The 13,664-nt window shown below is 45.2% G+C and overlaps 1 protein-coding gene across 1 annotated transcript in view; it reads right to left on the reverse strand.

Annotated features, from left to right (window-relative positions):
* LOC309550378 (uncharacterized protein) overlaps positions 1-10,369 on the reverse strand; it is a gene marked incomplete at its 3' end in the record, with an annotated part of 165,208 nt that extends 154,839 nt beyond the window's left edge. The window contains exon 1 of the mRNA XM_082250773.1: positions 10,184-10,369. Within this exon, the coding sequence (XP_082106899.1) occupies positions 10,184-10,366 (183 nt within the window). The 5' untranslated portion in view covers positions 10,367-10,369. The remainder of the gene's footprint in view (positions 1-10,183) is intronic.
* Between the last annotated feature and the right edge of the window lie 3,295 nt (positions 10,370-13,664).

Below are 13,664 nucleotides of genomic sequence, written 5' to 3' on the forward strand. Positions count from 1 at the left end.
TATTCCCCTAATTACAATTAAATAAGTCTATGAATCAACGTTTTTAATTAGGAATTTCTTTATATTGCAGATTTTCTTTTTGAGACGGCAAAAAAATAAAATGAAAAAGTTTTAATTATTATATCGTAAAGTAATAATAATAAAGCAGAAATGTATAAACAAAGGTGAAAAAGAGGAGTTATTCAGGGATGATTATGGTTGACTAAAGATTAACGTGGACCCACTGGAGGGTTTTACCCCGTTCCATGACCAGGGCATTTTCTGCTATTCAACACTGTGCTATTTTAATTTGCAGTTGCACGGTCATGCAACATTGTATGCAAATTAAATTTATATATGCAAATGACATAGATAGTAACACTAATAGTGTTACTAGCGACATCAGTTTCAGTCAAAGTCCCTACCAGTCAGTGTCAGTTAGCGCTAGGTTGCCCCCCACACTATCACAGTCACACTTTAGGTTACTGATCACCGCCATTACTAGTACCCCTCCCAATGCACGCGTTTCTCTGTAACCAGCCTCATATCTCCAGACGATGCTGGTTACAGAGAAACCTCACATGTTGGGAGCAGCTTCACACGTGACGCTATTTTGCAAGTTGACCTGACTGCTTGGACCTGCTGGTTGTGTGTAACACATAAAGATAGGTATGGTAGTGTAGCGCTACCCCACAAAGAATAAATTGTGTAAAAATATTTTCAAAAACCCATGTGGAAAATACACCCTGTTCCAAATTATTATGCAAATGATATTTACCTAAATAATTGATGTAAATAACAGTCAGCATAATTCACATTATCAACTATTAAGAGTACAATTCAAATGTTATTGAACAACCTCCTAATGATAACAGTATAAAAAAAAAATTACAATGCACTGTTTCAAACTTATAACAACATTTTAACTTTTTAAACATTGTACCAGGTCTCGTTACATTTTAACATTGGACCCCTTATTTGACAGCAGCTTCACAAGTCTTGCATCCATTGAATTGTGAGTTTTTGGACAGTTTCTACTTTAATTTCTTTGCTAGATGTCAGAATAGCCTCCCAGAGCTGCTGTTTGGCTGTAAACTGCCTCCCACCCTCATAGATCTTTTGCTTGAGGATGCTCCAATGGTTCTCAATAGGATTGAGGTCAGGGGAGGATGGAGGCGACACCATGACTTTCTCTCCTTTTATCCCCATAGCAGCCATTGATGCAGAAATATTCTTTGCAGCATGAGATGGTGCATTGTCATTGTAACAGAACCTTACCTTTGACAGAGAATATTTGTGCTTACCTGGTTCATGTGTGTGAAGGATTTCCCAGCAACCATTCGGTTATTTACACTCCCTGCTATCATATCTCTCTTTGCACTGTGAGCCCCAGGAAGTGACTCCTTATATGGACATTCCATGAAGTCAAGGTATGGCCAGCCTAGAGAAGGAATGTCTGCTGATTAACGATGCGCTGTTGTCTACATTATGTTGATTTGGGCTGAGGCAGCTTTTGTTACGTGTGGTAATGACCTTACCTATTTGTCTGGGTGGATGTCGGGCCATTGTTTAAGTAGTGTCTGATATACTCCCCAGGTGTATAAAAGCCTGTATTCTTGTTTCAATAAAGAGTTTTTTTTTTTTACCCTTCAAAAACGTAGCCGCGTCTCGTTCTTGGAGGGGGATTTTACTGCATTATTACCCGGTCATTCAACAGCTGAACCTGACTCTCCTCTTAGATCTTATGGTTGGGATTATACTACTCCATTACTACAAAGGGACTTGCCGGAAAAAAGGACGTCTCCAACGGCTTATACCCTCTCACCACCTGAGTAGCCGTTACAGTCATGCATGAAGATGGTTTGCTTACAGAAAGCATAGTTCTTCCTTCTGTACCAGGGAACAAAGTGGTCAGTCAGAAACTCCACATACTTTGCAGAGATCATCTTTACACCTTCAGGGACCCTAAAGGGGCTGACCAGCTCTCTTCCCATGATTCCGGCCCAAAACATGACTCCACCACCGCCTTGCTGACGTCGCAGCCTTGTTGGAACAGGGTGGCCGTCCACCAACCATCCATGACTTCATCCATCTGGACCATCCAGGGTTGCACTGCACTCATCAGTGAACAGGACTGTTTGAAAAGTAGTCTTCATGTATTTTTCTGCCCAATGCAGCCGTTTCTGCTTGGGAGCATTGGTTAGTGGTGGCCGAATAGAAGGTTTATGCACAGTTACAAGACTCTGGAGGACTCTACACCTTGATGTCCGTGGGACTCCAGAGGCACCAGCAGCTTCAAATATTCGTTTGCTGCTATGTAATGGTATTTTAGCAGCTGCTCTCTTGATCCAATGCATGGATCTGGCAGAAATCTTCCTCAATGTGCCTTTTATCTGCACAAACCCGTCTGTGCTCTGAATCAGCCACAAATCTCTTAATAGTGCGATGATCACTCTCATGTTTTCGTGAAATATCTAATGTTTTCATACCTCGTCCAAGGCATTGAACTATTTTGCTCTTTTCGGCAGCAGAGAGATCCTTTTTCTTCCCCATATTGCATGTAAATGGTGCTCTGCTTAATAATGTGGAACACCATCCTCAAGACCCCTTTCACACAGGCGGACCGTTCAGATCGGCCTGTCCGTTTTTTTGGCGGATCTGAACGGTCCCCCCATGCATCTCTATGGGGGATCGGATGTCAGCGGAGACATGTCCGCTGACATCCGATCCGTTAAATCTGGACGGATGGAAACCCTACCCTATTTTCCATCCATCCAGCGGATGGGATCGGATGAGAACGGACCGACGGTCCGTTCCCATCCGATTTCCCCCATAGAGATGCATGGGGAACTGACAGCTGTGTCTCCGCACACAGCGCAGAGACACAACTGTCATCCTCCTGCTCAGCGGGGGGATCAGCGGCTCGATCCCCCGCTGAGATAAACGGAATCCGTCCGACGGACGGATAGTGTGAAAGGAGCCTTAGTAGTTTTTCCCTAAATTGGGCTCACCTGGCAATCTAATTATCACAGGTGTCCGAGATTGTTTTCAGTGATCAAAAGAGCCCTGAGACACAAATGCCATCCCTGAGTTAAACCGAAAAACAAAATATTTAACCACTTTAAGACCGGAAGGATTTGCCCCCTTAATGACCAGGCCACTTTTTTCAACTTGGCACTGCGTGAATTTAACTGGCAATTCTGCGGTCATGCAACGCTGTACCTAAACAAAATGTATGTCCTTTTTCCCCACAAATAGAGCTTTCTTTTGGTGGTATTTGATCACCTGTGCGGTTTTTATTTTTTGCGCTATACACACAAAAAAAAAAAAAAAATGTAACATTTTAGGCCAATTTTTTTTCTGCTATGTACAGTGGGTACGGAAAGTATTCAGACCCCCTTAAATTTTTCACTCTTTGTTATATTGCAGCCATTTGCTAAAATCATTTAAGTTCAACTTCCTCGTGAATGTACACACAGCACCCCATACTGACAGAAAAACACAGAATTGTTGACATTGTTGCAGATTTATTAAAAAAGAAAAACTGAAATATCACATGGTCCTAAGTATTCAGACCCTTTGCTGTGACACTCATATATTTAACTCAGGTGCTTTCCATTTCTTCTGATCATCCTTGAGATGGTTCTACACCTTCATTTGAGTCCAGCTGTGTTTGATTATACTGATTGGACTTGATTAGGAAAGCCACACACCTGTCTATATAAGACCTTCCAGATCACAATGCATGTCAGAGCAAATGAGAATCATGAGGTCAAAGGAACTGCCTGAAGAGCTCAGAGACAGAATTGTGGCAAGGCACAGATCTGGCCAAGGTTACAAAAAGATTTCTGCTGCACTTAAGGTTCCTAAGAGCACAGTGTCCTCCATAATCCTCAAATGGAAGACGTTTGGGACGACCAGAACCCTTCCTAGAGCTGGCCGTCTGGCCAAACTGAGCTATCGGGGGAGAAGAGCCTTGGTGAGAGAGGTAAAGAAGAACCTAAAGATCACTGTGGCTGAGCTCCAGAGATGCAGTCAGGAGATGGGAGAAAGTTGTAGAAAGTCAACCATCACTGCAGCCCTCCACCAGTCGGGGCCTTATGGCAGAATGGCCCGAGGGAAGCCTCTCCTCAGTGTAAGACACATGAAAGCCCGCATTTTGTTTGTTAAAAAACACCTGAAGGACTCCAAGATGGTGAGAAATAAGATTCTCTGGTCTGATGAGACCCAAATAGAAAACTTTTTGGCCTTAATTCTAAGCGGTATGTGTGGAGAAAACCAGGCACTGCTCATCACCTGTCCAATACAGTCCCAACAGTGAAGCATGGTGGTGGCAGCATCATGCTGTGGGGGTGTTTTTCAGCTGCAGGGACAGGACGACTGGTTGCAATCGAGGGAAAGATGAATGCGGCCAAGTACAGGGATATCCTGGACAAAAACCTTCTCCAGAGTGCTCTGGACCTCAGACTGGGCCGAAGGTTTACCTTCCAACAAGACAATGACCCTAAGCACACAGCTAAAATAACGAAGGAGTGGCTTCACAACAACTCCGTGACTGTTCTTGAATGGCCCAGCCAGAGCCCTGACTTAAACCCAATTGAGCATCTCTGGAGAGACCTAAAAATGGCTGTCCACCAACGTTTACCATCCAACCTGACAGAACTGGAGAGGATCTGCAAGGAGGAATGGCAGAGGATCCCCAAATCCAGGTGTGAAAGACTTGTTGCATCTTTCCCAAAAAGACTCCTGGCTGTATTAGATCAAAAGGGGGCTTCTACTAAATACTGAGCAAAGGGTCTGAATACTTAGGACCATGTGATATTTCAGTTTTTCTTTTTTAATAAATCTGCAACAATGTCAACAATTCTGTGTTTTTCTGTCAGTATGGGGTGCTATGTGTACATTCATGAGGAAGAAGAATGAACCTAAATGATTTTAGCAAATGGCTGCAATATAACAAAGAGTGAAAAATTTAAGGGGGTCTGAATACTTTCCGTACCCACTGTATGTTTGGTAAAAATTGCAATAAGCATATTTTGATTGGTTTGCGCAAAAGTTATTGCGTCTACTAACTATGGGAAAGATGTCATTTTTTTTACACTTGTAATGGCGGCAATCTGCGATTTTTTGCAGGACTGCGACATTGCGGCGGGCAGATCGGACCCCTAACTGACATTTTTGACACTTTTGGGGGGGGGGATGAATTCGTAACATTACTGCTAAAAATATGCACTGTTCCTGTAATAATGTCATTGGCAGGGAAGGGGTTAACTGTGAGCCTAGGGGAGTGATTCTAACTGTGGGGGGGTGTGGCTTCTGAAATTATCACAGAGACCTGTGATCCTCTATAGAAGGATCACATGGGCTCTATGACATTGTAGGGAGAAGAACGGTCAGCTGTGTTTACAACAGCCGACCGTCCTCTCTCAGGTGGCTTATCGCGGGTGTCAGGCAATCGGAGCCGCCTGACCCATGCATTGGCTTCCCTGCTGCCGACTGGGGGCGGGAGCACGCCACCAGCGGCGCGCGCTCGCCCCCTAGCTCCCTGCTCGCGACCGCCGTACAGTCACGGCGATTCGCGCAGGAGCAGCTGCCTACCGCAGTACATCTGCGGCGGGCGGTCGTAAAGAGGTTAATCTTTGTGACACTTAAATTTGCATAATAATTTGGAACAGGGTGTAATAAAGTGCAAATTGCAATGTATGATAAATATATATATATAAAAAGATGATCATCAAAACTAATACAATAAATAAAGTGCAACACAGGTATATAAACTGGTCGATGTGCTTAAAAAAAGAAATGTGCAAAATAAATCCAAATGCATTTTGAGAAAAGATCCAAATAGCAGTGATATGCAATACATGCAAAAAAAAAAAAAAAAAACGAAGAAAAAAGGAAATGATAAATAATTTTGCTAAAAAATACAAAAAATGTATGAAGCACACAATACAATTTTTAAAGGATATTTGGACACATAGCCTTCATATCTTTGTATTTTTTATAGAAACTATTTACATTTTCCTTTTCTTAGTGACCACAGATTATTATGGCTCAGCAACCATAATATTCTGTGGTCAGTGGGACAAATGCTTTACGATAAAAAAAACCTTCTGCCTTTAAAACCATTTTAAAGTTCATTTGCGTATAGGCAGGTGTCCTAATACTTTTAATATGCATTATGTTTTTTTAAACTGAATCTCTAAGGTAAAGAAAAATGTCATTGCATTGTACTTCTTGTATTCCTCTCTTAATATAGAATTATAAATAACATAACTATATAGAATTATTAACCACTTGCCGACTGCCTAACGCCGATCTACGTCGGCAGTCAGCCCCTCACAGGCAAAGTGACGTAGGGCTACGTCACTAGCTTGTGAGGGTCTAGGGAGCGAGCGTGCGCCCCCGGAGGCGCGCTCCCGCGTGGTCACGGACCCCCCCGCGCGTGTGACCAGCGGACCCGATGTCCGCCGGTCACTCGGCGATCGGCGGGGGAGAGGGAGAATGTCAGGCAGCTAGTGTAAACAAGCCACCTGTCATTCTCCTTGCTGTTAAGACACTGATCACTCGGATCTAGTATGTAGATCCGTTGATCAGTGTCCTTACAGCTGAAGCCACAGCCAATCACAGTTAGAATCACGCCCCTAGGGATACACACAGCCCCTCCCTCCCAAATAAAGTTAACCCCTTCACTACCAGTGTATTTTTACAATAACAGTGCATATGTATAGCACTGATTACTGTAGAAATGTCACTGGTAACCCCAAAAGTGTCAAAAATGTCAGTCAAGGGTCCGATCTGTCCGCCCCAATGTCGCAGTACCGCAAAAAAAAAAATCGCAGATCGCCGCCATTACACGTTAAAAAAAAAAACAACAAAAATGACAAAAATCTTTCCCTTTGTTAGTAAACGCGATAACTTTTGCGCAAACCAATCAAAATACGCTTTTTGCGATTTTTTTTACCAAAAATAGGTAGCATAAAACAAATTGGCCGAAAAAGTTAAAGAATTTTGATTTTTACATTTTTTTTTTTGGGGAATTTCATATAAAAAAATGTGAAAAATATTGCTATTTTTGCAAAATTGACGCTCTTTTTTTGTTTATAGCGCGTGATCAAAAAATCGCACAGGGGATCAAATACCACCAAAAGAAAGCTCTGTTTGTGGGAAAAAAAGGACGCCAAATTCGTTTAGGTACAGCGTCGCACGACCGCGCAATTGTCTGTTAAAGTCACGCAGTGCCGAATCGCAAAATACCCCCTGGTCGAAATGGGGGTAAAATCTTCCGGGGCTTAAGTGGTTAATGCAGTGCAGCGTTACTGACCATAACCCAATCTGCAACAGTGATGATTACAAAAAATATATATTGTTCCTGCGTTCATCTAGTGAGTCCACCCCCACACAGTTAGAAAACACCCTCTAGGGACACACTTATCCCATTGATCGCCCCTGGTGTTAACCCTTTCCCTGCCAGTGTCATTAGTACAGTAACAGTGCATATTTTTAGAACTGATTACTGTAGTAATGTCACTGGTCCCCCCAGAAGTGTCAGTTAGGTGTCCGATCTGTCTGCCGCAATGTCGCAATTCTGCAAAAAATCGCTAATTGTCACCATTAGTAGTAAAAAATTAAAATGCCATAAGTCTATTCCCTGCTTTGTAGGCCTGATAACTTTTGCGCAAACCAATCAATATACACTTATTGGGAGTTTTTTTTTTTTTTACCAAAAATAGTAGAATACATATTGGCCTAAAATGATGAAAAAAAAAAAAAAAAATCGATTTTTACATTTTTTTTTTTATTATTGGCGGTGTTTTATAGCAGAAAGTAATAAAAAATTTTATTTATTTTTTTTTTTCAAAATTGTCACTCATTTTTGTTTATAGCGCAAAAAAAAATACTGCAAAGGTGCTCAAATACCACCAAAAGAAGTTTTTTTTTCCTTTTTTTGGAAATACCACCAAAAAAAAGCTCTATTTGTGGGGGGAAAAAAAAGACATCAATTTCATTTGGGTACAGCATCGCACAATTGTCAGTTAAAATAACGCAGTGCCGTATCGAAAAAAAATGGCCTGGTGATTAACCACTTAAGCCCCGGAGGATTTGGCTGCTCAAAGACCAGGGCCTATTTTGCGATTCGGCACTGCGTGACTTTAACGGACAATTGCGCGGTCGTGCAACGCTGTAACCAAATGATGTCCTTTTTTCCCCACAAACAGAGCTTTCTTTTGGTGGTATTTGATCACCTCTGCGATTTTAACTTTTTGCGCTATAAACAAAAAAAAAGAGCGACAATTTTGAAAAAATAACAATATTTTTCACATTTCTTTATATGAAATTCCCAAAAAAGAAAAAATTTAAAAATCTAATTTTTTTTAACATTTTAGGCCAATTTGTTTTCTGCTACATATTTTTGGTGAAAAAAAAAATTGCAATAAGCGTATTTTGATTGGTTTGCGCAAAACGTATTGCGTTTACTAACTACGGGAAAGAATTATGTCATTTTTATAGTTTTTTTTTTTAAACTAGTAATGGCGGCGATCTGCGTTTTTTTTTGCGGGACTGCGACAAGTTATTGCGTCTACTAACTATGGGAAAGATGTCATTTTTATAGTTTTTTTTACACTTGTAATGGCGGCTATCTGCGATTTTTTACAGGACTGCGACATTGCGGCGGACAGATCGGACCCCTGACTGACATTTTTGACACTTTTGGGGGGTACCAGTGACATTACTACAGTAATCAGTGCTATAAATATGCTCTGTTACTGTAAAAATGACACTGGCAGGGAAGGGGTTAACTTTATTGGTGATCAGTGGGTTAAATGTATCCCTAGGGGCGTGATTCTAACTGTGTGGGGGTGTGGCTTGTGATGTAACCACAGAGACATACGATCCTACATAGCAGGATCGTATAATCTCTGTTCTTACATCAGGGAGAATGACAGACGGCTTTATTTACATCAGCCGCCTGCCTTTCTCCCGCTCCAGCGGGAGATCGCGAGTGACCGGCGCACATCGGAGCCGCCGGTCACAAGCGTGGGGATGTCAGGGAACGAGCAGGGGTGGGAGCTCGCCCCCCTAGAGGCTCCTGGGCAAGCAACGTAGCCCTACGTGAGTTTGCCCAGGAGCACCAGACTGCCGCAGTAAATAGTCGTGCGGCGCTCGGCAAGTGGTTTAAGTCCCGGTTCACATTTGTGCGATGTAGGAACGCTGCGAATATGCAGCGTGATCCCGCATCGCATCCGCACCCCTGACAGTTCACACTGCCATATGTGATACGCTGGGGGTGTCAATTAAAAGTGAACGACACCCCCAGTTGTGATCGCATATCGCAGTGCGATCTGCAAGTTCGCACAGAATCAGATCGCACTAGTGTGAACCACCATGCGATCTGATTCTGCTGCGGATAAAAAAAAAAAGAGTCAGGTGCGTGTTTAGTGCAGATGCGGTGTGAATTCAGCCATACAAACTGTATGGCTGAAATTTGCACCGCACATGAGATCGCATGTCATTTAGGAGCAGTGCGCTCCGAATTACATGCGATCTCCGTGATTGCACAAATGTGAACAGATGCTTGGGGGGGGGGGGGGGGGGGAATGTAAAACCTTAATAATATTAATAATTATTTTTGGTATCTTTAGGTGTGGTGAATCACTAAGGCCCCGTTCACATAGGGGCGACGCTACTTCACACCGCGACCTCGGAGCGGCCGCCACGGACTTCATAACATTGAAGTCTATGGCGGTCGCCTCCTGGTCGCCCCAAAGAAGCTCCGGACCCTTTTTCTAAGTCGGAGCGACTTGTGTCGCTCCTATTAGAACGGGTCCGCAGCTTCCCTATGGAAGGCGACCTACGGTGACCTGTGTGAACGGGGACTTAGTAGTGTAATTTTGTTTTTAACGGAGTGATTGGTTTTATTGTTTATATACACATAATAAAAGCACTGTTTTATAGGTAGCGCTGAGTTTACACAAATTATTAAATTTAACACATACATACATTTTATATATATATATATATATATATATATATATATATATACATACATACACACACACATTATGTATACAGTATATTTTACCTTTCATTGTTTTTTTTTTTTTCCAAATTCATTGTTTTTACTGCAATTTAGAAAATGAAGAGAACATGATTTGCCCACAGCATGCAATGTTATTGGGTCACCTGTGCTGGATTACTTTACCTCCATCAGAGTCAGGTAGGGCTTCTTGAGGTTGATAATGTGCAGATTCCCGATGACCGGCAGAGGTCGGGGTCCTGGAGGAAAGTTCCTAGGGGTTGTAATGCAGTTATTAATAAAGGAATATATGTAGAGAATTACAGAGGCAGCTATGAGTGTCAGCAGTGCAGAGGAGATGAGCTCCATGACTGCAGACAGGGCCGGCGCAACCACCAGGCGGACCAAGAGGCCGCTTGGGGCGGGCAGGTCCGCAGCCGCGGATGGGGCGGGAAAATTAACCTTTTTTTTTTTAATACTTTATTATCCGGAGTTGCCGGCGCCCCGCTCCGGTGTGCTACTGTGTCCTGTCCCGGGTGTATCCGGTCCCGGGTGTGTATTGTAGAACTCCGGGATCACACACAGCCCGCCCTGACATCACCACACACGCTTCCAAGTATTAAACGGAGGCTCCCGCCCACCGCGCCTCGCCATTGGACGAGCGGCCCGCCAGTCTGAAGTAACCTGGCAGCGATTGGCTAAGGCGGGAGTGACTGGGCGTCAGTGGTGAAGCAGAGTGTCTGACAAGCGAAGCAGGTAAACAGAGCAAGCCTGAGGGGTCCTGGGGGTGGCAGGGGGCCGGGACACTGGGCTGGAGGGTGGATTGTATCATCTGTGACTGGGACATGTACACCTGTGTGCTGCAAATGGGACAGGGAGACCTCCTGGGTGTGTTTACACTGGGGGGGCAGAGGGACTAGAAGTCCCAGCGTGTGCTGTACAAACAGTGCAGCCTGTGGTAGAACTACAGCTCCCAGCATTGCCTGTACGTTCATTGCAGCCTGTGATAGAGCTACAACTGTCAGCATGACCTGCTCCTCTATTTCATCCTGGGATAGGACTGCAAGTCCCAGCATGCCTTCTGTTCCTTTATTGTAGTCCTTGGCAGAACTACAAATCCCAGCATGAATGCTTCGCACTTTCATTGTAGCCTAGGCTTCTGGGCAGGGGTCGGCAAGGCGTCCGCACACGGACACTGGTGTCCGTGAGCGGTCCTTGCAGTGTCCACCGCGCCGGTGTTCCGTGAGAATTACCTACCCCGTGAGAAAAACCTACCCTCGTCACTTCCTGCCAGGAACAGCTGAGCAGCGCAGCAGTGTGCATGCTCACACCCCGGATACCTAATGGAAGAGTTGAGGAGCTGTGTAGTGCGCATGCGCACTAGCATGAAATGATCACTGTGTCCGTGAAAAAAACCTACCCACGCGGCAGTTACATTAAAACAGCTGTGCTGCAATATGAGTCATCTCCGCTCCTGTCCCGGTCACTTTCCTGATCTCGGCTAGTAAATATAAAAGCGGCTGGCGGCTCCGTGATTTATCTTTTCATACACCCGCCGCCGCTTTTATATTTACTAGCCGAGATCAGGGAAGTGACAGGGACAGGAGCGGAGATGACTCGTATTGTAGCACAGCTGTTTTAATGTAACCGGTCGTGATACACAGACTGCCGTGCACCGGAAGTGACGAGGGTAGGTTTTTCTCACGGGTAGGTAATTCTCACGGAACACCGGCCCGCAACTCACTCTGCGGTTGTCTCAGTCTCACTCTGCGGCTGTCTGCTGAAAATAATCTCGGCTCAGTCAATCCTTGATGCGATCGCTCTGGGGCGGAGCCTCAGGCCTCCCTCGGGTTGTCCGCTCCCGCCTCCTTTTCGGATCTAGCTCTTGGCACCGCCTGCAAACTGGAGTAGTGGTGGAGACTGGAGAGAGACCTGCGTGCGCGGCTGCGCAGTGATCTCTCTGTGACTGACTCTGGGCTGGCAGGGGGAGGGACTGTCTGACTGTCCAGCGCGGGAGAAGAAAAGGAGGACGGTAAAAGTAGGCTGTGGTGGACTCACTGGACTGGAGGTCTGGGAACCCTGCTTGGCCTGCTTTAAGGGGGACTGTCACCCTGGCCTGCTGTAAGGGGGATCTATGGGGAACCTGGGATGGCTGACCTGCCTGCCATTGCCTGCTCTAAAGGGGTATTTATAAATATGGGGGACCCTCACCCTGGCCTAGGCCTGCTCTAATGGGGGATCTAGGGGGTTGCCTGCTCTAAAGGGGTATTTATAAATATGGGGGACCCTCACCCTGGCCTAGGCCTGCTCTAATGGGGGATCTAGGGGGTTGCCTGCTCTAAAGGGGTATTTATAAATATGGGGGACCCTCACCTTGGCCTAGGCCTGCTCTAAAGGGGGATCTAGGGGGTCCCCCTAGATCCCTCTTTAGAGCAGGCCTAGGCCAGGGTGAGGGTCCCCCATATTTAAAATCCCCTTTAGAGCAGGCAAGGGCAGGCAGGTCAGCCATCCCAGGTTCCCCACAGATTCCCCTTTAGAGCAGGCCAGGGTGAGGTGAGGGTCCCCCATATTTATACATCCCCCTTTAGAACAGGCAAGGGAGTCCCTTGCCTGCTCTAAATGGGATGTATCAATATGAGGGACCCTCCTACTGGCCTGCTGTAAAGGGGGATCTATGGGGGACCTACCTGCACTAAAGGGGGAACTATGGGGGATGGTTGACCTGCATGCCCTTGTTTGCTCTAAAAGAGGATCTATGGGGGACCTGCTTGCCCTTGACTGCTCTAAAGGGTGATGTATAATTATGGGGCACCCTCGCCCTTGCCTGCTCTAAAGGGGGATCTATGGGGGACCTGCCTCCCTTGCCTGCTCTAAAGGGGGATGTATAAATATGGGGGACCCTCACCCTGGTCAGGCCTGCTCTAAAGGGGGACCTATGGGGGACCTACCTGCATTACAGCGGGATCTATGGGGACCTGCCTGCTCTAAAGGGGGGATCTACAGGAGACCTGCCCTGGCCTGCACTAAAGGGGGATCTATGGGGGACCTGCCTGCTCTAAAGTGGGGATTTATGGGGGGACCTGCCCTGGCCTGCACTGAAGGGGGATCTATGGGGGACCTGGGGACTGCCGTGTTGACGTATGTTTGCGTATTGCTACTTCATCCACATCTACAAAGGACTTTGATGCTGCTGCTGCGACTCAATACAACAGAAAAATATAAGGTAAGAATTTTGAAAATATTTTAAACCGTTTATAACAATAATACCACAAGCAGTCTATATATATATATATATCTTATTTTAAACTTATTTGTAATTGTAGAACTAGGCCAGAGAGTAGACGGAATGTTTTTTGATGGTTTTAATTTGAAATGTACCTTGGTGTCCTTCACTAAGGTCTGTACTTTGGAAAATGTCCGCCACAGCCTTGGTCGGTGCCTATCCCTGCTATAGCGCTGCATTAATCAAAAATTATTGAAAGAAACATTTTTGCAAGGGGGGGGGCACCAAAATGGAGCTTCGCTTGTGTAGGCAGAAATCCTTGCACCGGCCCTGACTGCAGATGTCAGCAGAACTCTGAGCACTGGCTTGTATTAGTTGCATTATATCAGGCACACCTTTAGTCCTGAGACCTCCCGCTCCTCCTATAGTAAACTATCCTGCGTG

This window comes from Pelophylax lessonae, assembly GCF_965119305.1.
Source record: "Pelophylax lessonae genome assembly, chromosome: 3".
Lineage (NCBI taxonomy): Eukaryota > Metazoa > Chordata > Amphibia > Anura > Ranidae > Pelophylax > Pelophylax lessonae.